The 27738-nt window shown below is 35.5% G+C and overlaps 1 protein-coding gene across 3 annotated transcripts in view; it reads left to right on the forward strand.

The window, feature by feature from the left end:
* LOC112052885 (ecdysone-inducible protein E75) overlaps positions 1-27738 on the forward strand; it is a 133064-nt gene that overhangs the window by 62713 nt on the left and 42613 nt on the right. The window contains exon 1 of one of the 3 annotated variants that reach the window (XM_024092135.2): positions 5492-5638. The exons of 1 other annotated variant lie outside the window; for it this stretch is intronic. In XM_024092135.2, the coding sequence (XP_023947903.1) occupies positions 5521-5638 (118 nt within the window). In that variant the 5' untranslated portion in view covers positions 5492-5520. Of the gene's footprint in view, positions 1-5491; positions 5639-13401; positions 13460-27738 lie in introns of those variants that run through there. One more of the 3 variants, XM_052881487.1, reaches the window with a different exon arrangement.

Consider the following 27738-nt stretch of genomic DNA (forward strand, 5'->3'; position numbering starts at 1 on the left):
CAGGGCATATAGCCACAGGAAACAGAAAACACTAAGCTATCACGGAATTAAAAAATCAATATAATTTAATGAAATATTTAGGTAATATAAAAAACGATTTTCTTAAATACAACCAAAGATTTTATAGTATAAAATATCTTTGAATACAATATTTCAGGAAAATGCACTGTCAGTTCACGGTACTGTCACCATTTTCAAGGTTTGACATCTGTTTAAGACAGCAGATGAGAAGAGCAAACAAGATAATGCTAAATTATAACCATCACAACAGAAAATCTAGGCTAGACACTTACAACATAACTTCTGAGTCAGTTTGGGCTACTTATAGTTGACCTAGTTCAAAAAATATTGCTATTTTAGGCATTCCGAACGCTAATAGTTTTTCAATCTTAATTCTTAACAGTTAACACCAAAGTAAACCATAAATTAGTGGATAAAGTAAAGTCAAGTAGGTATTTTTTGACTTCAGAATTTACATAATATCATGGTCATGGACCGCTTTATTTATTTCAATGTAAGGTTGTAATTGAATATAAGTTTTTTTTTTACTTTTGTACTACAAAAAATATTCATATATATAGCTGCTCACTCCCACATTACCTGGTTATAGTTAGTCTTATTCCTCTTTTCAAATATACGAGTATAGTAGTTTTGGTCAAAACTGGGAAAATGAACATCTTTCTAATATTTTTAATTCAACACATTTATGATACGCGATTTTCGTTAGTCTTTTTAATAAACACATGAAAATAATTTAATGAAATACGTATTTTGTACGTTTAATTGGTTCACCCGATTCAAACTTCGAATTATTGACCTCATTTGCAAGGTCTTAAAAATGGCCACTTGGTTTTCCGTTTCCGTAATTAACATTTTAATTAATATATTCTTTTTAAAAACCACATTAAGTGATATAGATTAGAACGATCTAATTTATTAGTAGTTGGTTTATTAAGCCACAGTCATTACATTTATTTTTTTATAGATAAAAACTTACTTTTTACAAATGAAATCACAGTTATCGAAGTAGCGTGATGTAAAGAAGGTTAAATATCAGCAGGTAGGTATATTTAAATATATTTTAGTATTCTTTTAAATCTATTACAATGCAACCTGAAAATGTTTCAAAACAAATAGTTACCTACTTTGTTTACAAATTCTGAAATTGAAAACAAGAACGTTGGAACCTTGGACCAAGCGTCCCTGTTTGGCAATGTCTTTTATGAAAGTGGAGTAGATGACGACCAATGAACGTCAGTCAGACTGCATTTACAATGCAATTAGAAAGCGAATTGCACAAGTTCCATCGTAGTGCTCATATCAGAAGAAAGCGTACAGCGTAAGAAAGTTGGATCGAGCGCGGGGGAGGGGCAGCGCGCACGCAGCACCAAAAGTGGTACACTTTCGATCTCAAGCGGTGGTGAGAGTTGCGCGAAAATGAAAGTGGTGTGTCATTATGGTCCACTTTCCACGCTGGGGTCAAAAACCTGAGACCCTGGTGCTTCTAGGCGAGTTAATTGACAGTCGCCGGATCACCTCGCGTCGCACACAACTCACATTAAATGTGGTCATCGAGTAAAAGTTACGTATCTTTTATTACATTCGCGTCGTAGAAGATTATGATACTTGATAATTTTTGAATTTCGAATGTTTTAACAATGAATTGCAATATAAGTAGCGAGTATTGATTATCGACTTACTCTAAACATTCCCAAATAATGATTTCTATTTTTATTCCTACTCTAAAAGACCAAGTATTTTTATAATAAAAAAATATTAGGCTACGCTTTTTAAATACAAGAAATATTTCAATTTAGCTCTTGTGCTCCAAGTGGGTACGACTATAGTCCAATCCAGATCTGGGATAGAACCCGAGACCTTACGGAGCCGTGTCCATCCCCTTGACATCAGTGCTATTGAGAATTCATATTACATTGATCTTTCTTCTGAAAGAAAATAGGCAACGCAGATCTTTTGTTTAAAATTAAAAAGGGGTTTTTTAAATGCCTAATGTTTCATTGTATGCATACATTATTAGTTTATTTATTTAATAAATTGGAATTCTCGCATATATATGTATTATTTCATATGTCTAGCTTTCTTCCTCCGCCTTTAAAAGCTCAAAATACAATTATACTGTAGGTATCTTTGAAATTATATTTTAAGGTTAATTTTAAAAAGTGGTGTACATGTCTTGGCCAAACTAGCAATTAACGACTTTACTTTAAAAGGCGTCTCGTCCTTTTTGAAACGCTTGAATTTAACTTTATTTCCGGCCTCCAAATATGCTCATATTCATTTAATTAATAATATTATTAGCGAGTAGCTCTGTAGAGCGTTTAGTATACTTATAAAAAATTTAGTTTTTTTTATGTTTAGTTCTAAGATAAGCTTTATGCAAGAAAGTAAGTTATGTTCTAGTCCTGGCTAGGACTTTAAATGCGAACATCGTCAGCAGTCTAGGCAAAAAGAAACCACCTGTAAATTATACATTTAACCTTCCCTGAAAAGTATGCATTCCAATTACGAAATTCACATCTTAATCGGGTTAGTAGTTCTTTATACAAATGCAAACATACGGACCTAAACGCTTGCATTCAGACCGAATACAGGCAATGTTTGAAGTCTTAACAAGATATATGGAAGCTAACTCACTAGGCTGAACTTTTGGCTACAGTTGATAGTTATGGTTTTTTTTATTTGGCAGAGGACGTAGGGACCCTATAATTGGTATATCACCATGCTAAAACGGTCTGATAATATTAAGAATACCACCGTCGTAAAGCCTCCCACCACGCAGGCACAATATCACCTATTAGTCGGCCTTTTACCAAGTGCACTAGAGAGTGTGCAGATCACAGAAAATAGAAAACACTTAAGCTCACATGCACTAACTTTGCAGTTAATGAAATAATAAATCCCTTAGATCCCTAGATTTATTTAAAAAACTTGTTATGGGGCTTTAAGAAATAACATAATTGAAAAAGGCAAGAAACGTTTTCTAGCAATTTTTGATATGCTATAATTACACCAATAAAGTCAATAATAGACAAAGCATGTGATTAAATTTTTCCGAAAATTAAATCGGGTATTTATGATTTTAACCTAAGTTCTTTGATCTAATTCGGAATTCGGTACAGTTAATTTTAAACTATATTTTGCATATCAAAGTAATTCTGATACGATATAGGTGAAGCATCATTGCAGCATGAATATGGAACGAGGGTGCCGGGTGAGGGGTGCCGGGGTCAGTGAACTCGGATGACGTCAGCGTGACCTGATGCTGCCCGGCTCGAGCTTAACCCGAACTATGACCTGATCAAAGCCTCCATATTAACCACTTTGTGTTATGTAACTTTCACGTAAAATATACCCGGATAAACTATTTCCACATAAAGTAAACTACATTAAAGTAAAATGAGTGTTAAATCAGTTAAACTTTATTATTCGATATCAAAAATATTGTTGTTATTAAAGGGACTACGAATAAAACAAATCTTATCATGCAATGAATATCAACCAAATATCGTATGAAATTAACATCTGGTAGATATCTATTTTCAATCTATTGCGGCTTTTAAATTGTTTAGTAAAGGGTGTTTTAATTTTAGCACAATCAGTTCTTCATATAAAACAAATTTTTTGATGAATAAAAACGCAATCTATCTCTCAAAATACTTTTCTTACAAGTTGTATAAAAAAAATACTATATTATTGATTACCTCCCTCGTTAACTCTTAATTTGTTGTACACGTTAGTTTGAGCATAATAAAAACAAAACCGATGCGCGAGTATTTGAAAGCTTATCGTAGTTATTAGCCCCTGTGAAATGAAATAAGAAAACAGTCTTTACTACTGTCGTCATAGCGTCCAAAATAGCATGTACAATATCGACAGGCAGCCTTCATTTGCATATAAAAACCTATTATTAGACACAGTCACTTTAAAGAACAATACACATCAATACTGAGGTTAAGCTTGACGCACGAATGTCATCAAGAGGATGTGTTTGTAGCTATACGTTTTCATAGAATTATCGACGCTCATAAAAATGTCGTGTTTACGGCAGCTCGCAAGCTCTTAGCGGTAAATTAGTCGCCTTGGCCTATAAACTCGTCTCCGCTCAACAACCGATTCGCCAATTCTAGATTTAGGTTTTCAGTTCAGTGGGTTGTATTGGACTCTTCCGATTTGACGAGCGTTGTTTGGGCTAACGCATTATTTTGACCACTTTATCTACCATCGTTTAGATTAAACGAAGTCGAACGCCGTATTTTTGTTTCGTCATTTAATTTGCGTTTACAGTATCGTGACAAGGTTTATGTGGCCTATCAATATGTATGAGTAAAAATTAAATGCCCTTCGTGGTTGGTAAGCATTTTGCTTGAGATTTCCTGTATCAATTTGGCTGATTTAGTGTTCTCTAAAGTCGAAATATTGATAATTAAATAAAACCGTTTTAAGTGATAAGATGTTTGTGGCATCTCAATTTCTCATTTTTTTATTTGTCCTTTTTTACTTTTTTACAATGTTATAAAATACAAAATATAATGTAATACACTATTAAAAATTATATAAAAAAATCAACCCTCCCGTTGCGGACATTTGTGTGGCCAAGCCACCGGTGGTCAGGGCTCTAGAGTGAGTAACCTCCTCACAATGGTCTCAAAAATCACTGCCTTCTGTATCCGACTCTTGATCCAGTAGTTAAACGAAAGCTTCTTAAGGTGTTAATCGCAGCTTTTCGCTATAAGTCCATTAATTGATACGACTATCGGAACAATAATAGTTGACTCAACATTCCACATGGCGATAATCTCGTGAGAGTATTTTGATGCTTTTTCCTTTTCAACCTTAACTCAATTATCGTCATGTGGAACAGTAATAGGTATCAACAATTATTGCACTGACTTATAGACTATCGGGTCTATTGGAAACAATATACCTGTCAGTGATAATCGTTCGGTCCCAGTTTGTGTTTGTTATATTTAAAAAAATATTAATAAATAATAAATAAATAATCCTCTATTGCTGTTTTTATCATTACATGCAAGTAATTACTTGCTAACAAAGTTAATAAAATGTAGGGTTAACAACTAGCTAAAATATTATATTAGAGGAGTGCAAATCAGGAAACGTTCACAAACTTGAAAAATGATAAACAAAGGAACCGTACGTCCGTGAGTGCATCTATAAATAATAGATCTTTCATAGGAAATTATACGATGCAAATAACAACCAGCTTAGTAAGATCCCATTAAACTTAGAACTTACTGTACAAAAGTACATCTACAGACACCACAAAATAGACATACGAACGCGTATACGTCATAAATAAACTTTGATTTGCGTCCCTTAACAACCAGCTGGTGTGTAAAGCATAGTGAATCAGTAAGGGGAGCTCGTAGGGGCGGGCGGCTCGTAGCACGTCTACGCGCGCCCCTGCGGCGGCGGCGTAGCGAGCGGGCGCCATTCGCGTTAACGCCGTCGCCGGCCGCACGCGCCCCTCTCGTGCGGCTCATGCGTCTCCCGCCAAAAATGACTGTGACCGAGTGTCGTCAGCACCAGACCAATGACCAAGACCCACCGCACCCGCAGCCCAACGATGCCGACGCGCTCCTCGGCAGAGTCCTCGCAGGTGAGTGACAGCCTCCAGTCTGTCCCGAACACCTGATCCCCATTGTTTACAATCTGAATGTTTACTTTGCATTTTTATGTGTGTCATGTTTACATTTTCAGCTTTGTTTGCGATATCTCCTATTCATTGTTTATTCAAAAACGCGACTGATAACTTTTAGCATTCCACGATATGCATAGACATATACGTACGGCATTGCGTAGATAACCTCGATCAACAATAGTTTTGTTCTCTTGTATCTTCACAGTATGTTGGTAGATTAATGGTTAAGAATAATTGTGGAGGATGGTATAACGTCCTTTTCACTTTCCTGCGAGTCGAGACGTAGTGAGGGCGCGGGGTGCGGGCGGCGCGCGGGGGGCGGACTGCGAATCTAGGTCAAGCGGAGTTCATTGCCCTCGGCCTTCCCGGCTATATTTGACGTCGCTCGCTAATCACCGCCGCCTGTATCGCACTGTCCGCACGTTCTATGCTAGCACACGTTTAAAATTCATTTTCGTCTTCGAGAATCATCACTCAACGAGATCTCACTCTGCGTTACAACAGTCTCCGTCTTCATCTCAGACAAATATAACCGTTTGTTCATACCTGAACGCCTAATCGAAATAGAACATTTTCATATTGTAATTGGAGGTAATGTTATGAGATGACCTAATTTTTAACTGATTCAAGGTCTTTGTTTTTACACTTTCTGTTTATTACCTAAACAGATACTGAGAAAAGTAGATAGGATTTTTTTTCATTTACAAGCGAAAAGACAATGAAATTTCACTACGCTGTACCGACCAACATGGCGTTGCACTATGTGGGGCGATCAGATTAGTCAATGTATAGTTATTGCATTATTCTCAAAGAGAGTGAGCCGCTAGTCGACTATCGCCATCATGGTCGAGTCGGGTTTCGCAAGGAGAGCCCATCGTTGAATGCCATTTTATTTTGGAGGCCGTGCGAGCAGGCGGAGGGCCCGCGGTCAACGGCCCCAACTATCTAGGTCGACTCAGAATAACCTAGCGCCGATACTCTAATAATAATCTAAAGAGAGCCTATGGACATACTGTTGTCCTACTCTCGCCCGTTCACATAAATAGCGACAATCAGCGTTTCGCAACACCTACTTTACAGACAGCAGCTAACTAGGTTTCACTGTCTCCTTCTCTCTTGAAAGCGAAGCTCACTTGACAGAACTAGTTGTGTAGGATTCTAGACTTCATCCCGATCTCAATAACCATAATATAAGACTTTACATAATAGGTTGCTTAGTATATTATTTATACATTACATTTAACTTAACAAAACTCTAAACGAAAGTAAGGGAATATATCACTGATATTTATGTTACTGGACTGGACTGATAGATAAATAGGTAGACACTTTCTTTCTTCATTTAGGTAATTGGTATTTCCAGTTACGCTGCGAATTCAAATGTATAAACCTTACTTGAGCTTAGACTCACCATGACGCTCCAATGAGAGCTGGTGGGTTTTTGCCCTATATAAAAAAAACTTAAGGACAGAAATTAGAAAGATTTAGTGTTCGAACCCCAGATACCCATTGCTAATACAGACTTTTCTTTTATGAGTCGGAAAATGTTGGTCATGTTTAAAAAATATGGTCAATATTCTTTTTTTTTTCAAAAACAATCATATAGGCTGTTTAGGTCATATATATAATATATCGTCTATTTTTTCTCTTTAGATATACCTAATACAATTTTGGTAACCCATTGTAGGTACAGACATTCAGCTTCTACTCTCTAGTGATAGTATAGACATTTAAAGACAACTAATCATCACGATGAAATATTAACATTTTTAAAATCGGTTATTGTAAAACAATGTGTAGTGACGTAGTCTGTGGCGCGCGGCGAGCGGGCGGCGCGCGGGGGACGGCGGCTCACCGCTCAGTATTGCGATCAAGGCCCCCAGTTCGTTCACCCGCCGCAATTGGGTCGCGCTCCCTGCGCCCCGCGCCCCGCGCCCCGCACAAATAACTGTTTCAAACTCGCACTAAATCCGTCCCTGTAATGTCACAACTCACAATATGCTAACAGCTTGCATAATTACCTTAATTACGCTGTGATTTAATGAAACCCGCCCGATCAACGACCCGGGGTTAGAAATGTCTAATTAGATTTAGGCGCCAGTGCTCTGGTCTAGTGATATTGAAAAACGGTTATCGTAAACACAAATTATGCATTAAAATTGACATATTTATTATTTATAGGTAATTAAACTTTAGTAGCATTTTTGTCTTACAAGTTTGTTCTGTTTCTTTTTTGGTGTTGTAGTATAGATAGAGCTTTGGAAGCAGAGCTTTTGTATGGTGTCACTGATTTATTATTTATTGTCATCACATATTACCACTTCATGTTTATCGGAGGTCGATACTATAGCTGCACCTCAATGTCATCTTGTATCATACTCGTTATTTTGTCGGTTTTTTTAATTTATTTTTTGTACATGAATAAAATTATTATCAAAATACCAATTCATTAAGCAAAATAATGCCGTATATAGTTATTGTCAGTGCAGACAAAACCTACTTAATACGTTTTTATTTTATAGATATGATGGAACAAGAACTTTCTGTCTATAGTACTTAAATTCTGAGGGTCCGCGCATTTCGCAATAGGAATTTTGGAGCTGCTAGATTCGTTTATTTACGAATTATTTATTATTCATCATCATCATCACCGTTGAGTAGAGATAGATCATATAAATTACGCGGCGCCTTTGTGTTATACTGGTATAGATGTGAAACGAAACATCTATTGAAGCGCCTTTGCAGTAATGTCGACATTCGTTTTCTACTATTTAATATAACATCGTCTTCGTATATCATCATTATCCATCGTCATCATCATCATCATCATTATCATCATTATCATCATCATAATCATCATCACCATTACCGTCATTATCATCATCATTATCATCATCATCATCATCATCATCATCATCATCATAATTATCATCATCATCACCATCACCGTCATTATATTCATCATCATCTTCACCATCATCATCATCATCATCATCATGATCATCATGATCATCATTATCATCATCATCATCATGATCATCATCATCATCATGATCATCATCATCATCATCATCATGATCATCATCATCATCATCATGATCATCATCATCATCGTCATCATCATCATCATCATCATCGTCATCATCAACATCATTATTAGAAGGTGATCATCCACTGCTGTACAATATGGCAAAAGCCTCTTGTATCGATTTCGAAACACTACGGTCTCGAGTCGCCAACATCCAGTAACTGTCTATAAACCGGGATGTCCTGAATAATAATAATTGAAAATCCTGAGCTCGAATCGCAGCCATCTTTATGATTGCAGCGGATCCCGCGGTTGAGCAATTGTGGCTTTAATTATCTTAACCCGGTCAAGAGTTTGACCCGCCTGTTCACTCTATTGCATGTGTCGACACTCGACATCAAACTTTTGCTAAATTATTTATTTTTTACTCTCCTCTTTAATCCGACTCAGTTATAATTGCATCAATCATTAAAATATTGTTATACAAAAAACTTTGACAAACTAAGTAAACTGACTAACTGAAATATTTTTAATTTAAGAAGTTTTTACTACTTGAGCATTTTTCTATCCAAAAATTACTTGTAAATTAAATCCAGCCAAACCATCTTCGAAAAACGTAAACTTTTTCAGTAGTAATACTTTTTAAAAATTTAAATCAATGAATAGAATATATTATAATAGAATCGTTCTATTTTTGAAATTGCTTAATGAAGCTTCGAATACACAATATCCGTTTACAGTACTGAAAACTTGAAATCCATTATCTACTTAGGTTTCACTGAATCGGTGTTAATATTGGGGTAGCAACTATCCAAAAAGGGTAGTCGCGGGTGAAGGGGCAAGCGCGGCGGGTAGCGGGTGGTGCGGGGGAGGGAGCGAGGCTGCAGGTCGACGCCCGCGACGCCCTGACCCCGATTCACTCGCCGCGTCACAGCGGACCTCGCGTCCAGGCACACCGAGCGGAAAAAACCCATTGATTGTTACAACATACCAGTAACCAATATAATAGAATTTAATACAAAATTTTGAAAAATCATAACATTTGTGTTACGATTTGGTCCCCATGATAGTTTTATAGTCTGTTGTATTTAACCCATTGTACCCGAGTACAGTCCAACTAATAGACATAGTGTAGAAACAGAGAGTGAATTTGAGATTTAATTTAATTAATTAAAATAACACCTGATAAAAATCATTAATTTTTGATTGAATGTTTTAACTACTACTTATTTAACAAAAAAAATACTGCATTTTGTATTTTTGCATACACAAACAAAGCATTGATAGAAGGGTAAATAAATAATATAAATTGCATGCATATTAAGACATTAAATTGTAGGAATCTAGCGTTACAATGCGAAATCAACATAAAATCTCTTTAAATAATTCAATATGCCAAGGACATTGTCATTTGTTGATGCATTGACGGCAGGTGTTAAGTGATTGTGTCATGTAGAATACGTAAGATTGTTGCGTTTTATTCTTACACTCTACTTGGTGTAAGGCTCAAAGGGTGGATTAAATCTACTTTGCTTCACCATCAAATTTACTATAATTTAAGGGTACAAGTGTTTGACACCTAACAATGATGAAATCTGAAGGCTGAAATCGTAACTCCGTCTCGTAAAATTAAATCTTTTTAAAATCAGAAACGATTAAATAAATATATAGATATAAATAGATAGATAGTAAATAGTAAATTTGATTACTAACATAATATATTATTATAGTAATCAAATTTACTATTAAATGAAACAAGCTGAACTTGTGACAATAATTTACTTTAGTAACACCCTAAAGTAAATTATTAAGACTCACTACACTTAAAAAAAATATAATAATTTCAACTTAAAGTTGAAAATGGGCAGGGAATTTTGTTCGAAGTTATTTGCTTATATGAAGATGGTTAAAGGTTTTTCACACGGGCGAAGTCGCGGACATCAGCTAGACGAAATAATATTCCAAAAAAATGTGCTAAAAAATATTTCAACAGAGCTAAGTGTGCCACTGACCTTATCGTGGAATAGGAGCCAGCGTATTTTTTATTATTCGTAATATTTTCCTCTTAACCCGTTAACCTGGAACTGTTCAACAAAATTACTGGTGAAGCTATTGGGGACAGTAAACACACAAATCGGAACTAAATAGGATACACACCAATTCCAAGCGATTCTTTATACGGTGACTATCTTTAGTACATCTTAATAGATAAAGGTTTTTTTAGTTTAGTAGTACTTTTAGTTCATTATGTAATACTATAATTTAAAAAAAAAATTCCTATTTTATAGAATACCGAAAAAATACAAAACCCATAAGTTATAAAAAATGGCCTGTGTTATCGTATTGATATGTATAAGTAGCCGTATACAAAATAAACACCATAAAGTATTTTTCATAAAGCTAAAGTAAATAATAATTATTATTAGCCTTCAGTTAGTCATCCGGCATAATAGACCTTAATGTTAACATTTTGGGAACGTGTGTGGTTATTACATGTGTGTGACTACGCAACTGTTACGCTTACGCTAAGCTGAAGTTGATGATTAAGTCCGCTTGAGTCAGCGTTGACCCAGATGTGGTAGGCCGGTGACGGTAAGCGGGAATCTACATGCTCTAAATACTCTCAGAGTAGGTTAGGGAGCGGGGTCAACGACCTCAGCCCGCTCTGCCCTCCGCACTTTCCGGGCGACGTCAATTTTGACACAGAAAAGCTGGAAAAGGTAGGTAGGTTCCTAACTAGATATTATTACAATTGATTTTTATATATATTTTTTTTTAATTTTTTCAACAATTAAAGATTCAATTAATGCGTTTTGTATATATGTATCTTAAATAGGTACCTACTGGTCGGTGTCTAAATTATACGTACAAGACTAAAAGGCGTGTTTGGAATCCTCGTAATTTTAATATTAAGTTTTCGACTTTCATTATCTCTATTATCTCTATTATTCTTTACAGGCACTTTTAAAACCCCCAGTTAGGTATACTAACTGGGGGTTTTAAAAGTGCCTGTAAACTAAGCCTGTTTGAAATAAATTAATTTAATATACGTATTTATAAATAAAAAAATTGATATGTATTATCGAGATATGCATTTTTAAACTAGCTTTATATAATTATAAAACTCAAGTTGGAAACTTCGAAGTCAAAATTATCTAATGTTTAATAAAAATATTATTTAATTCCATTATAACTTATTTATTTTCAGTCTAAGAACCATTTAAAAAAATATAATATAACGACCATTTTCGAAACGAACCTTATCACTTATACGCCATCTAGCGCCGAGTAGATTCATTGGATAAAGTTCAACAGATGTCGCTAAGCGCTAGCAAGCTTCGTAGACCTTTCGTTGCGTGGTGCTTTTTTATTATTGTTTTTTTTTATAATAGTGTATACTTTTTATTGTATATTAATTCTATTGCAATAAATTAAATATAATAGTGACTATTAGGAATATCTTGAAAGAAAATTATTTTGTTACATCATTTGATAAATAATTATTCTAGTAATAAAGTAAAATCAAATTATGTAGATAATAGATCTTGTATAATAAGAAAAAATGTAAAACAATAAAATAGCAAGTACTTACACCACACCTACACTATATTTTATATTTACCCGTAGCTAACAGCTACGCTTGTATCAAACAATGATATTTTAAATCGGTTTAAATATAAACAATAACATTTATTACGATTATATAATCTTTTTAAAGTTACGTAACGTACGAAAAGGAGATTTATAAAAATAAGTGTAACTCTACTTACTTACTACTCTTGAGACCAAAACATATTCCCTGTAATACTGTAGGTACTACTAGGTATGTAGAGATTTATTTCATTTTCCATTTAGCTGTAAACTAAAAATAGCTAGCTGGTAAACTCAGAGCGATGGAGTGGCGCTGGAGGTTGGGGGGTGGGTGGTGTGGGGGGTCGTGGCCGTGAACTGCGCCGACCCCTTCCCCGTACTACGCCTCCGCTAATAGTACCTCGCAGCTACATCTACATTATCTTTCATCTCGTTTGCCTGACTACGTTTGTTGAAAGGAATTTTATTTACAAACTTTGATTACATTTGCTTATAAATGCGTGTCATTTTTTGTGGTTCTTTTGACCGGTTATTATTTTTATTTAATTACAAAACAAGGGAACAAATATTAAAATAAAACAATAAGTAAAAATAGAAATAAAATATGGAAAGGCGCCTGGCCTTATCGCTTTTTGCGAAATTTTTAATGAAATTAGATTTTTTTTACTAATTAATTTTATTATTTTTCACAGTATTAAATGTTTTTAATATTTATATAATATAGGTAGTTGACATTTCATATCATTCGGAAAAATAAATGAAAAAAAATAATAAATGTTCATAAAAGGAATTGTGCTGTACATACCAACGAAAATAAAAATAATTATTATTTAAAACCCAATTAGCTACCAAACAACACTAATTATAATTAGTAATTACCTGAAAAATAGTATGAGAAAAATACGTAATAGAATTATCATAGACCTAATATTTTTAAAAGGGGTGTAATACCAAGATGGGGCCAATTATAAATTAACGCCAGTAGGAAGGGGGTTGTTCTGACGTCACGGCGCATGCGTGTTCGCCCACGCGTTGGCGCCTGGCTCTTTCGCGCCAAACTGCCGGTAGGTTGCGTGCCGCGCGCCTGTCATAACCTAAAAACCATTCGTCCTACAACATGGAACTTAACGACAATATGTTGCCACCTGGTAGAATAGCAGGTAAGATTGTTTAATATAACCTCATAGATATTATTAGCTCATTTCGATCGAGGTCAATGAACTTTGACCTTTTTTAATTATTATTGTAATTGCCCGCCGTTGTATCCGTCATACGATGTTGAGGCTTTATTAGTCATTAGGTGCCTATATTATTCAACTAGAATTACAAGATGACCCAAATGCCGGTCTTATCCATTAGTGTTTTTTTAAATTTTGTTTGTAAACATTACATTAGAGTAGTACTATCGCACGTGATTCAAAAATTTAATTTACAAAATCAACAATAAGTTACATTTTGATTACTAAGTAGAAAATGATTATCTACTAGATTTGTTTAGTACCTATTGTTGATATTGTAAACATACAACAGTACAAATGTAGTGATTCCAAAAGCTTAAATATACATACCCGTAATATTTTAGAGAGGTAAGTTGAATTGTAGGGGGTAATCTCTGGATCTATTGAACTGATTTTGAAAACTCTTTTACCAATAGAAGCCACATTAATAGTCAGTGCCATAGGCTAAATTTTATCCCGTATTTTCACGGGAACGGGGACTCCGTAGGTGAAACCGCAGGAAATCAACCGGGTTTAAAAAAACCCATCATCATCATCATTATCAACCCATATTCGGCTCACTGCTGAGCTCGAGTCTCTTTCCAAAATGAGAGGGGTAAGACTAATAGGTGGACTATTGGCCTTACCCTTTCCCAATGTGAATTAGCAGACTTCACACACGCAGAGAATTAAGGAAATTCTCTGGTATGCAGGATTCGAACCCACACCCTCCGGAATCGGACGAAGTGGTCATATCCACTAGGCTATCCTATTAATATGAATACCGGTCACGATAGTTTAAATTCTAAAATCAATTTCATATTAAAACTTCGAGAATTTTCTCATGAATCACTAAGTTTAATGGCGAATAAAAAGCTCAACGGTCGCGTGGCAACAATGGAATTATTGTAAAAAATAGTAAAAGATTATTTAGATAAACGTAGGTAATATTAATTAGTCTTAAGATAGTTTTAGTTCATGAATGTTTTTACCTTAAGTAGCATTTCGAGAGCTACATAGTAACTTCAGTGACTAAGCTCTTTAAAAGAGAATAATAAAAAAAAAGCTCAATGGTCGCGTGGCAACTGTTCGCCGCATTCAGACCGGAACCTGTTACCTCAGCCGCTGCAGCTCAGCACGGTCACCGCGCTCCATCGCTCGCATGCATATTGCATCGTGCACATCCGTTCCACTTTCCTGCATATCCTCTCGACGTGTAGCGAGCCTACATACTCGTATTTAATACTAGCTGACGCCTTGTGGTTTCACCCGTGTACTTCCTGTTCCCACACATAATACGGGAATAAAATAGCCTGACACTCACAGACTATGTGGCTTTCTATTTGTATAAGAATTATCAAAATTAGTTGATCCAGAAATCACCCTACACACAACTTTTACCTCTTTATAATATTAGTACAGATTTTTTTTTCACTGCTTTTTTTCACACTTTTTTTGCTTTGCTTTGGCGTGTACAAGGTTTTTAACTACGGTAAGCATTGCAAGTATAAATTGTACAAAATGGAAAATTTTCAGTAAAGGCAATGTATTTCTACTTCTATGAATTGGCACTGCTTGCTTTGCCTTCGACAACTTTTCAAGTGTTCTCAAGCATATTATTAAGTATTCAAACATTTAAAAAATTAACACAAATCGGTTACTAAATTTAAAAACCTAACGCTCCAGCAAAACCAGCATTCTTGTCACCATTCCACGTGGGAATTTTCACTCACTTGGGTAATGATTTTATATTTAAATTTAATATTTGATCCAAAGTAAAGATGTTCAAAAAAACATTAAATCATGTTGTAAAGTAATGAAATTATCATTAAATTGGTATTTAAACTTAAGGTACTCATTTGTAAGGAATAGGTATAACCAAAAGATTTATTAATCTGTGTTAATAATATGCAAATCTTTGTTGATATTGTTTATTAAGCGAAACGACCATTCACCTTTCACGTTGTAATTCTACCTACTCGTAATTCTTACAAACCTTTAATACAGTCAAAACTGTAATTTTAACTTAATGTATTCTTGTTTTATTATGTTACTGGTATTTATAATGTTGAGGTTTTATTGAGAAAATTATCCTTTACGATGTATTCACTTGTAGGCCCATTTTATATGGATTCGGATCACGATGTTCATGGGTTCGAGTCCTGAGTCGAGCTGCGAAATATTGAGCTTTTCTCTCTTCTTAGAAATTTTCAGTAAAAACTGTTAGCCCAGAGTGAGTTAGAGCTTTTTCTGTTCAGCCCTTTTGTTTCTGTTTAGGTAAACATTTAATATAAATACTAAGGTAACTGAAAAGCTTTAGATTTATTTCCGTAAGCTTTAGAGTTTATAGGTACAGAGTAAATCGTTGATATCACTCGCTAGCTCGTCAATGGAGGCAACGCAACGTAAATTCCTGCGTGAAAGTGTTATCGTCCTATATCATAATGACAACACGACTGTATCTCGAGTGTAAATTTTCCTAAGCATAAGAGAAGGCGCATTACACAGGACGGTTTCAATCTCCTTCACGACGAGGGCTCCTTTCAAGAAATTGTAAAGCGAGACTCCACGTCGCCCTACACAACTGCGGAGGAAAAAAAATAGGTGTGTGACTGAGTGTGCGTCTAGTACGCGACTATGTATGTACTCGGAGTGCATCGCTCCCGGCCGGGTGTCGTCGCACTGCATATAGGCCAGTGCACGCGCGCCCCGCCGCCCCACCCCGCCGCTGCACCTCGCGATTTTCCATTTCCATCGTCCCGTTCGCTAATTTCAGTGCGCCGCGACGCGCGATGTCGTAATGCGGAGAAATTCCACAAACCTTTCTCTGAACGTGTCTTTCGCCTTCCGCTTAAGGGCGCCTGACCCGGCTCCGATAGACAGGGAAATTGTTGTTCTGTAACTTTTGTCATATAGCTCTTGGTTGCTCGCGGTTAGTAGATGACGAATTGAATGACAATACTGTAACAAAAATAAGATGTAACCATACTAACCTAGTTCATTAAACTCAATGCCGTTAATTCAACTGTCGGCCCATAAATCTAAGTAACAAATTGATCCCAGCCCAAATTAGAACTTAATCAATTAACTAAATTGATGACTTACTTGCTATTTATTGATTTCAATTACAATAATTTTTATTCATACACTTTAAAACAAACTACAATTTAGACTGTAGAGAAATAGCAAAACAAAAAACTCGTTCACTTTTTAAATGGTAACGTTTTAGTATTCTTTTCCTACATTAGTCATATTTACTTCTTGTAAATGCTATAGTTTAATGCTTACTAGATCAGATTGTCCCCATTAAGTTTTAATAGTGATGACGGGTTATCGATATCGCGAAGTACGCTGTGGGTTCAAAGCGCTGGGTAACAGTAGTGTCGTCGACAACGTCGTATGAGCGTAATCGTTGTAAATGAAGTTACGTTGTTTTGCCTCTGTATACACCGACTGGGTGTCAGTTAGGCCGTTTCGCCGATGAGTGCATGGATGTAGTTACAAGTTCCCGCGGTCGTTGCCCGCCCGATGCGTGCGCGACTCCCCTATATCGGCTAACTGTGGCGCGGAAAATAATTCCCGCGTCCCACAGTCGCCACTACAAACGTCTGCGGTCCTCGCACGCATTCCTGTTCAATTTCCATATTCAAAATACATCGATTAGGTCTCAATAACGAATATTATTTTCATTTATTTTGATGGCGAATGTTTTAAATGCCCTAAAGAGTTATTTTTTTTAATATAAAAATGTTGTCAAATGATGTGCTAAGTAATAATAATGCAGAGCGAATGCGTGAACGCGGAAACGGTTAATGCCGTTAGGTAACTGTACAGGTCTAGTCTAGAACAATCCTGCGGGCCTGGCGATAGGATCTGACGACACGTCCTGAATTGATGAGCATTTTTGTGACAAAGCAAAGTTTCTAAAACCGATTTAAAACGTTTAAAAAGTTAATATATTATTCTAAGAATCTATTATATCAAGTTACGTTACTTTGTGGAATTGGAACCAAATTACTTACCTAACGAATACGTAAGTAATTTGATTTTTTCCACAAAGTAAACCTACGTCAAACAAAGACGTCCCGATTAGATCGAAATTTCCGATCTAAGGCAACTCTGTTCAAATGCTGATTAGCGTGATAATGTAAAACATTTATACAATATTCTATAATGATCACTATTAGGTTAATATAATGACCAAGTGCTCTTCAAGGCGCCTAAGACACAGAGGTGTAACACTGCCAACTACCAACTCGAAGCTGTTACTAAGAATTTCTTGCAGGTGGGAAAAACTAAGTACATATTTGTCAGCTTGTCTTACCTAGACCCCAAGAACCCAGGCTATCGTGATCCGAAACTGCATATAGTTTAAATTCTGTTCGAAATAGGCAGTCAGCAGTGTTTTTATCAAAATGTTATATTTTTAGTTACGTTTCGGGCTATTCTGATAAATAATGATAAAGATTGAAAATGTTGTCCTGACTGTTTAATTACAGACCAGACCAAATTTTTCTATTATTTGTATTTGCAATTATGATTTATTTTTTTTGAAATTATATACATTTTAATATTAACTTTATAATACTTCTGTAACGTTGTAATAAAAACTATCATGAGTATTATAAGTAGACCAGCATTCATCGTTCAGCGCTCGGAATTTATAGTATATTAAGGTTTATTATTTATTAATATTAATTGAATCATACCTAGACAAGGCAAGGGACTGTACAACTGTACACTTGTACAGTATCGGGGTGCAAGGTGAACGACCGTGCATGTCGTATTGTCGGCCGAGTGCCGCCGCAAGTGACACTTCGCATAAGCTTTGCCCGCTGAATGCAAATTCCACATGACATCACAGACTTTCCATCATATTGCTCAATCGCTTAGAAAACTATCTAATTACATACTTGCTTTGTTGTAATATACAAGTGGGTAACCATTATTATCAAAAGTTCCACGGGTAATTAACCTACGAGTAAATACATGTTAAAGGTTCCTCTAACCACTATTATCTGATTACAATAACTAGAACTTGAGCCTCAAGCTTTACTGCTAAGGTTGCTAAATCTGTATCACTAAAACAGGCTATTATGGCTTAACTATAAGAAAAAATACTTCTTGTTTCTAATATATTATGCTGAATATTCATCAAACCATTATGTGACGCTAGAAGGCTTAGTAATAACCTAACAAATTTAGTAATGCAGATAAGTTGTTGTTGGTAAACAAGTAAAACGCTTATATACCTACCTACTTACATAACAAAACAAACATATCTATGATGAAACTTTCGTATCTGTTATCTCCCTTTACCTTAAAGCTGGTTTAAAATCTTAGGGCATAGTAAAATTCCAGATACGGTTTACATAAAATGTACATTTACTTAGGTAAGTATAGTACATTATATAGATATTTATGTCTCTACATTTGAACTTTAATAAGATCTTTATACGATAAATTAAGACCTACATGCTTATTCAAAGAACAATAAAACTGAATCACTTTTTGTCGCAATATCCCCTATTAAGTAGCCCACTTGTGACGTAAACAGTGTCCTTGATATAAAACAATTCAATAAAATAATCTAGCAGGTATCTACACTTCGGTCATTCACCTTATTCATAATACGAGTAGGTAGTTATGTTTAGTGTTTATTTATTCGTATAAATTTACTAACAGCTGGTAGTAATAATTTACAATGCTCGCTATCTATGTAATAATTCTTTTATGTAGTAAAATATCACGACTTCGTTACATAGTTATTGTCATACGGAGACTTCTAGTAAAAACGTAATGTAGTCAACAATTAATAACATGCCTGCTTGGCAAGGGCGTTGCCCTTCCGTAGCTTGCAGGGTTGCCATCACCATTGTTTTAACTGGATCCTTCGCTTACTTTACTTTACTTAGTATTTCTAACTTAACTTAAGCTGGGTACCTTACCAGTTTAAATAATACTAAGAGTATTGTAGTATATTCTTATTGGGTTTATGAGTTATTGGGAATTAATTCTGATTGGAAATATTAAGTTAACGTTTTGATTTATCAACATAATTACTATAAACACGTAATTAATACACATACCCATACCAAATTTAATTTTTCTAGTTTTAACTTTTATTATTTTTAACCTTATAATGATAAAATATGTAAGAAAAAATTAACTTCACTCTGAAGTTTCATGTTCCTGTAAAATAAAATCAATTTGACTTTCGTAATAAACTGCAAAGAACTTTTTATGATGAACAATTTAGAAATTATGTAAATGTATTATGTAACTACGTTTATTTGCAATGCGCAAAGTATACAACTTTCGAAATATAGAACATTTAGGAATTTATTTATAAGATTGATATTCATACAATCAACAATGTATAATCCTCTACTTTTGGACATACGAGTATAATATAATACGTTTTTCCGTCACATCGTCAACTTTTTGTAATTTATCTACAGAAAAGGAAAGGAATTCTAACGTACTGCATGCAGCTAAGCAAGCTATATAAATTGTATTAAAAAAAGTGTCGTATAAATAGTTAAGTTGGCAACCCTACGTTAACGAACTATCGTGTTGTGATCAATGTTTAGTTTACTGGTACGCTAATCTAAATTCATGCTTAAAATGGAACAATGGAAAATCGAACAAAAATAGTTGTTGGTATTATAGAATAGGTGCCGTGTTCTCGTTATAAAATGTACCTAAAGGCATTAACTCGTTCGTGTATTTTCCTTATTGATGACCACTGTCGGCAAGAGGGTAACGACTCACGCGACTTTGTTTTAGTATTGTCCAATACTCAGGCGATTTTTGGAAAGATTACTCACAAGTTTAATTAGAACAATTTTATTACTTCCTCATAAATGCCTTATCAGTATAAATATAGTCGGTTAACCCCTCTCATTAGGAGATTATTTCATAGTCTACGTTCTTATTTAAAATGCTAATCACTAAGAAATCTTCATACCTACGTTTTAAACGGTTTAGTTCGACATAAGCTTTTTGCCTCACTGTGGCGACAGAGTATTTACGCATATATATATTCCACGAAAAAAAAAGTTTATCATTATACTATCCTCCATGAGTATAAAGTATGTAAATATAATTCCTTGTTTACAGACATCTTTAAACATAGATTACATAAAATACCTACTTGGATATACCAGAGGTTTACGCATAGTATAGGAATCGGGTACAAATGCCTCAAAGTTCTTCAAACATATAAGAACTCCTTTGTTTAGTAACAACAAGCGGTGAAGCGAGTGCATTATCAGTGACATACATAGCTCGCTCGATAGCGCGCCCGATAAGCCGAACAAAACATCGTTTCGGTACATTGACCCAGAATTATATAAAAAAAAAATCCTCGATTTTGATAACGTTGTGACAATGACATTTCGTTTTGACCACGCTTTCGTTGAATGGTACCTACAGTGAAGTCTTTGTTATCGCGCTTTCACGATGTGTTTTGTAATAATGCCTCTCCTACACGAGTAGTCAAGAAAAAAAAGGCAAATGTCCGTATCTAGAACGATCGTTATCTTTATTAGTTCACTTGTTTTGGTACAATGTACCAAAATGGGAATATTTGCCATGACAACATGCCACGGTTGATGACATGTGCCTTTGATTTGAAAGATTATTGTCGATTGACTAACAAAGCAAAATTGGCCGTAGGCTTTAAATTTGACAGACAAACGTTAGTTCACACATTGGAGGTTGACGACCTCTTTACGGTATACACTGAAGTTTTATGAATAGTAGAGGTCTGGGCTTAGTTATTCGACTTACGATCAAATTAGTACACTACAAATAGGGAAATGATTTAGAATTCTATACGACAAGCTTTGTTTAGAATGCTAAAACTGATTTAAACACTCTTTAATTTGTTTTAGCGTCATGCACTCAACTGCTCACTTTCATCTCAAGCAAACAATTAATATTCTTTAAAAGCCAAGTCAATGTTTTCCATCTTCATGCATTCGTCTGCTAAGTTATCATATAATGCAACTAATATTTAAAAAAAACAGACTGACATTAAAATGTGCGCGAGTGATATTATAAGGGTTCCGTTTTTGTACCACGTACGTTCGGAACCATAAAAGCTAGGTTAATGTTGGTAAAGCTTTTTCGTTTCTGAAAAGCAAACGGCAGTACAAGTCATGTACGCAATGACCAACACACGATCAATTATAGTCGTGGGTGCTACAGAAACGTGAGAATAATTCACCGTTTGTGGCTACCATAAGGGACGCAAGGGAACTCGTCTCGAGATCACATATCTAACTTAACAACAGTGGTAACACGTGGTCGAGTTAAGCCGAGCGATGCAGGCGTCGGCGTCGGGCGGATACATGTCAACTTTCTCGCTGTTACGTAACGCCCGTGGAGAGATGTACTAGAACGTTAGGAGTCATCGACCACGGAACTGCTTACGACATTCGCTCGCTTACACTCGGACGTTATTTCGAGAATTTAAAAATTTCAATATTTACATTTCGAACTGAGAACGGTGTACAAGTCGTTTCTCTACATTCGTTAGACTTTAAGGTACTTAGTAATGTTTTTGTTTGTGAACGTACTTATTTATTTATTTAGATTACAAATTAACCACTCCGTGGCGCAGTGGTACGCGCGGTGGATTTTCAAGACGGAGGTCCTGGATTTGATCCCCGGCTGGGTCGTAATATATTTTTTTTAATTAGTCCAGGTCTGGCTGTTCGTCTTTACCGGTAAGGTGGTAATCAGCTACGGCCGAAGTATGCTACGCTTCAGCCGTGCCTAGTTACCACCCTATCGTCAAAAACATACCACCAAGCGATTTTGCGTTCCGGTAATGGTTGTAAATTTTGTTCTAACAAGTTAGCCCGCTTTCATCTTAGAAGATATTCTATCTAATCTAAGAAGATTGCATCATCACTTACCATCAGATGTGATTGTAGTCAAGGGCTAACTTGTAAAGAATAAAAATAAAGGTTCCGTTTTAATACGTGCGTACGTTCAAAAGCCTAAAAAATCTTCTGACAAGTGATAACAAGCATCAAATCTATGAAACACTTTGGGAAACAGGAATTGCTTCAACCATTACAGTCGAGTATCATTTTATTAGCGGATCATAAAATTCACTATGAATTGAGGTTTATGCGCGCTATAACCTCTGGCAATGGTCGCTATGTGTTTATACTTGATAGAGTGATAGGTGTAGTTCAGATAGCGATATCCGCGAACGTTTAGTCCGTGGGTCGTCGATCGCGCGCGCAGGTCAACGGCGCGGCGCCATCAACTGCCAGCGCGACCGCTTGCACGCTCACTGCCACTGCCAGTCACTCCAAGCTTAAACGACTCAGATTGTATCGCTAGCTAACTTATTACAGTGACTATACATTAATAAGTTAACAATTATTTTATGGTGCACAAAAATTACACATACGAAACCTAATTACCAGACACTCCCGAGCTTAATCGACTTGGTTTTTATCGCTAGCTAACTTATTACAGTGACTATACACTAATAAATTAACAATTATTTTATTGTGTACAAAAATTACACGTATGAAACCTAATTACAACCTTACCAGTGAAATAGGCATCATATGGTAGGCATTTTCTAAGCAAGCACGCTCACTGCCACTGCCAGTCACTCCGAGCTTAAACGACTCAGATTTTATCGCTAGCTAACTTATTACAGTGACAATACACTAATAAATTAACAATTATTTTATGATGTACAAAAATTACACGTACTAATGCTAAATTAAAACCTTATCAGTAAAATAGGCATCATATAGTAGGCATTTTCTAAGCGAGCGCGCACCACAGTACCAGACAATCCCGAGCTTAAACAACTTGGTTTTTATCACTAGGTAACTTATTACAGCGACTTTACACTAATAGATTAGCAATTATTTTATAGTGTACAAAAATTACACGTACCAAAACCAAATTACAATCGTATACAATAAGCATCTTAAGATAGGCAATTTTTCAACTAATCACGCGCTTACATTGACCTTATCTTTGCTTTTGCAGACATAATTTTAGTAAAACGCAAGCTTATTTACCTTAAAAAAACATAAACCTAAACTATTATAAAGATGCTTAAATATATTTGAAAGACGTGAAATTTCGAATATTGCTTTTTATGTATTTCTTAATTTCTGTGAAGCCTGTAGTAGGTGTTAAAATTATTTCAATTATTTTATTTATGTACAAGGACTGTTTGCATTACCTATTTATAGATATTAATAGATTTTAATATTAGCAAGTCGATACCGCAGTGCTAAATGGGTCAATATCAAAACAATCTTATTATTTATTTTGGGCATGAATTATTTATCCTTGTTTGACTATATTCGTTTACTTTCTTCGATATCAGCTTTGTGGGTCAGAACAAAGAATTGTTTGTTTGTTGGTGACATACAAGTTATCGGTGTCGCGTGTTAATCAAGGAACGTTTAATTAAACCGTATTATCTTTCTTTGAGGATTTTGTTTATAGACTTTAGTTTACGTCCAATGTTTGCTTGATGGTAGAAGCGATCATATTAATGGAAGAATTTGGGAACACGAGGAAAATACTAAGCCTATGTTACTTGCTGATAATGTAGCTTTTCGTTGGTAAAAGAATTTTTCGAGTCGACTTAGTGGTTTAAGGGTGAAAGTAACAATTACACAACAAACAACACTCTTGCATTTACAAGTATAAATTAAAAAGTATTAAAGACTAGCTGACGCCGCGCGGTTTCATCCGCGTGGTTCCCTTTACCGTAGGAATATGGGCATAATATATAGCTTATAGCCTTCCTTGATAAATGCTATCTAACACTGAAAGAATTTTTCAAATCGGACCAGTAGTTCCTGAGATTAGCGCGTTCAATCAAACAAACAAACAAACTCTTCAGCTTTATAATAGTATAGATTATCTGTTTTTATATAATAAATTTTTTCTATATGCTACGAGTCACGAAGAAAAGAAGAAGTAATAAAAATAAGAAACAAAATGTAGTAAAATAATTATATCTCATTGTTTATTATTACGATAATCTCAAGAAAAACTTTCAAGCTGCCGAAAGAAAATTAGTTATCCTTTTAAATTTGTAAACTTCCTCAAGTAATCGTAATAGGGACTAAAATATAGAAAAAAAAAAACTATTATGCTATACCTACTTCCTTTATAATCTACTTCAATTGCGTTTATTTAGCAAGAACTCATACTAAAATTAAGGTACTTAACTAATTACGTACTCATAAGAATTAAACAAGTTATTAGCTCAGTGATAAAGGGTTCTGACTCTTCACCGAGCATTGCATTGCATTACTGCCGTGCCCACTCTTAACACAGTCTTTTTCGACAAACGGGAAAATTGGTCATATTTAAAAGATATGACAAATATTCCTTTAAAAAAAAATAACCGAATCTACATCACCATGGGAACAATACAATAGTAGAGCAAGCCGCGTGCGACGGATACATACGTGGGCAGGATCATTAAGATTAGCGGACAGCTCACAGAAGTGAAGGGGCGGAGGTAAGCCGAGACACATCAGCAATTATAAGTGTAGAGGCGTCATTGAACCCGTGTTATTGCGAAACAACGGAAACCAGTCCAGTGTCCCCCCCTGGCCCCGCGCCGCGAACCCCCCCGCTCCTTGCGCACTCCTCTACACCTGCTGCGAATTTTTAAAATCCTAGATTATAGTTGACATGCGTTCAGGTCCGATATGACGTGATTGGCATGTTTAATAGGCTGTTACATCACCCGCTGCCGTAGACAACACAAGAGATAGTTTCTTTTTTTTTTCTTTGAAAAATATTTTCTTTTTATCATAGATAGATAAGGATTACTTGTCCTGTCTACAAATTTAACTCAAAAAAAAACATTACTAAATTTTCCAATTTTTTTTGGACTTGAGTATACGCGTCATAATTTTATGTGTAGTCTGGAATCCAGGATAACAATCAGAAAACACAGATATATTTTGTAACTAACCCAATACCGCGCAGTATCCGTGTTAGGGGTAAATTATCGAACAGCTGTAATTACACAAAGTACACATTCGCGATAAGAGCGAGCAAAAGTTATTTTAACACTACAGTGTAAATAAATAATAAATTATGTCATATGGTTATGCTGTCGTTACATCGGTTAGCGGCGACCTAAAAAGTGACGTGGCCGATAGTGGTATAGTCAGGGACAACGGCCGCGCTGCCTCATTCGCAGGAATTGCAGGTAGGCTAAGGGGTTAAAGAACTCCAGTGCACTATATCAAATACCATTGAACTCGCTCCGTCCCGCTCGCACAATGCACCCCGATGCATCGCCCGCACGCCTCACCGTGCGAAATGCGAATCCTGTCCGATTACGCGCTCCGCATGCGTATGACATGATCCATAGATATCGACGACGCACTTGTGTGTCTTTACACTAGTGCTCGCCCGAAACTTCGCATGAAAACCCCGCGTACATATCAATTCCAAAAATCTCGTGTCACTTTGTATTGGTCTTGTAATTCGTCTCCGAATCGGCTTGACTTAAACTTAAAGACTTTTTTGTATATTTTGTCGGTAAGAGAATAGATCGTAAAGTATTTTTCATCCTCCTACCCTCACACTAATATTAATCGTGATATTTGCCGGGTCAGCTAGTACATTGAACTCGCTCAAACAAACATTATACTTCTTAATAACGTTTTTGTACCCTTAGGTATCTATTATTTTTAGAACGCTTATCTGTGTCTTAATTTTTACATCATGTGAAAACGAGTACCAGTTTTTGATGATTATTAAATTTAGCCAAGGTGGAGTTTAGTTTTGCCTAATCAAGTTAAGTAAATTCAATAAACCCGGAAAACAAACAGAAGTACCTAAAATGTTGTGCTTAATAGCGTTCTGTAGTGAGGTATTGTCAACAGCTTAAATTTTCCTGTAACTGTACAATTTACTCAACAGGAATTGCTTAAATGTATGTAATATGAATTTTCCTTAAGCACTGGTATCTTATAATTTATTAAATAAAGAATTACCAAAGTGATTTAAAGTTAAACAAACTACACGAAAAGTTGAGTTCGGTGCAACAATAATGCAGCGGAAGGTTTTTGAAATTAAAAAATAAAAATAGTCATGGCTAAAGTTACGACATTTGTTGACGTTATGAAAGGTATGACGTTACTTTTAATAATTTTCTGGATAAATCCGATATTTTAAGATCAAAATAGCATCATGTTTACATAGACATAAATGTTTATATAAAGGTATAGTAGAGCGTAGAAAGCGCCTAGGCATCTGTTACGTAACCCAGCTTAACTTGATTATAAACATCGAGCAACCATACGTCAATAATCAAGTTTAATATGTGGAAAGTTCAAAGAGGACATCGACACAGGCGGGGCAGGGCGGCGCTTTGCCGCGCACTGACTAGAAAATCAAGTTAATTCGCACGACACTTGATTGCGCTCTGACAGTCCCCCATCAGGAAGAGTTGGTCCCGTCTAGAGTTGCATTGATGCGTCCATCCTTCGGGATCCTTTATCGTTGAGCAACTTCTTAATGTTTTATTTTACCCATTCGGACTTAGACTGACAGTATAATGGTAGAATTACATTAAACACAAAACATTATAGCGAGATATTACTTGCCACGTATGCCTAGTCAAACTAAATAGTCTTTTGTATGTTCAGAAACATATTGCTGACACCTTTTCCATCATTCGAAAATTGACAGACGAATTTTTTTTTAGGTAAATGTTTTGTTTGGAATTTGATTTATAACGTCTTCGTGATCATATATAGGTACAACAAAACAACATCAAAGCTGGTGTCGCGATAACTTCAAGGTAAAATGATAAAATGTCACTGAACTTGATAAAGAGAAATTTAATTGCACGTAGGCAAGAGTCATGACAATGAGAAATGGTTTGGTTTGATATTCATAAAGCAAATAATACGTCTAAAATAAAACAAGTAAATGTTGCCAGTTAAAATATAAAAATCAATGTTATAAGTTAATCAATGTTGTTTTTTTCATGCACAAAATAACATTATCACAGAAAGTACGAGATGAAAATAAACTCTCCATTTTTACCGCCAGAGAGATTTTTTTATTGAATTCTGTGTGTCCTCGTGACCAGTTTGCGGACTATTTCCCCAAATAACATGCTCGTGTTTCCCACAGACCTCGAAACCTCGCTACGCTACCCGACTTGTGCTACGAGCTTTCGTAAC

The sequence above is a fragment of the Bicyclus anynana genome, chromosome 5, assembly GCF_947172395.1.
Source record: "Bicyclus anynana chromosome 5, ilBicAnyn1.1, whole genome shotgun sequence".
NCBI lineage: Eukaryota > Metazoa > Arthropoda > Insecta > Lepidoptera > Nymphalidae > Bicyclus > Bicyclus anynana.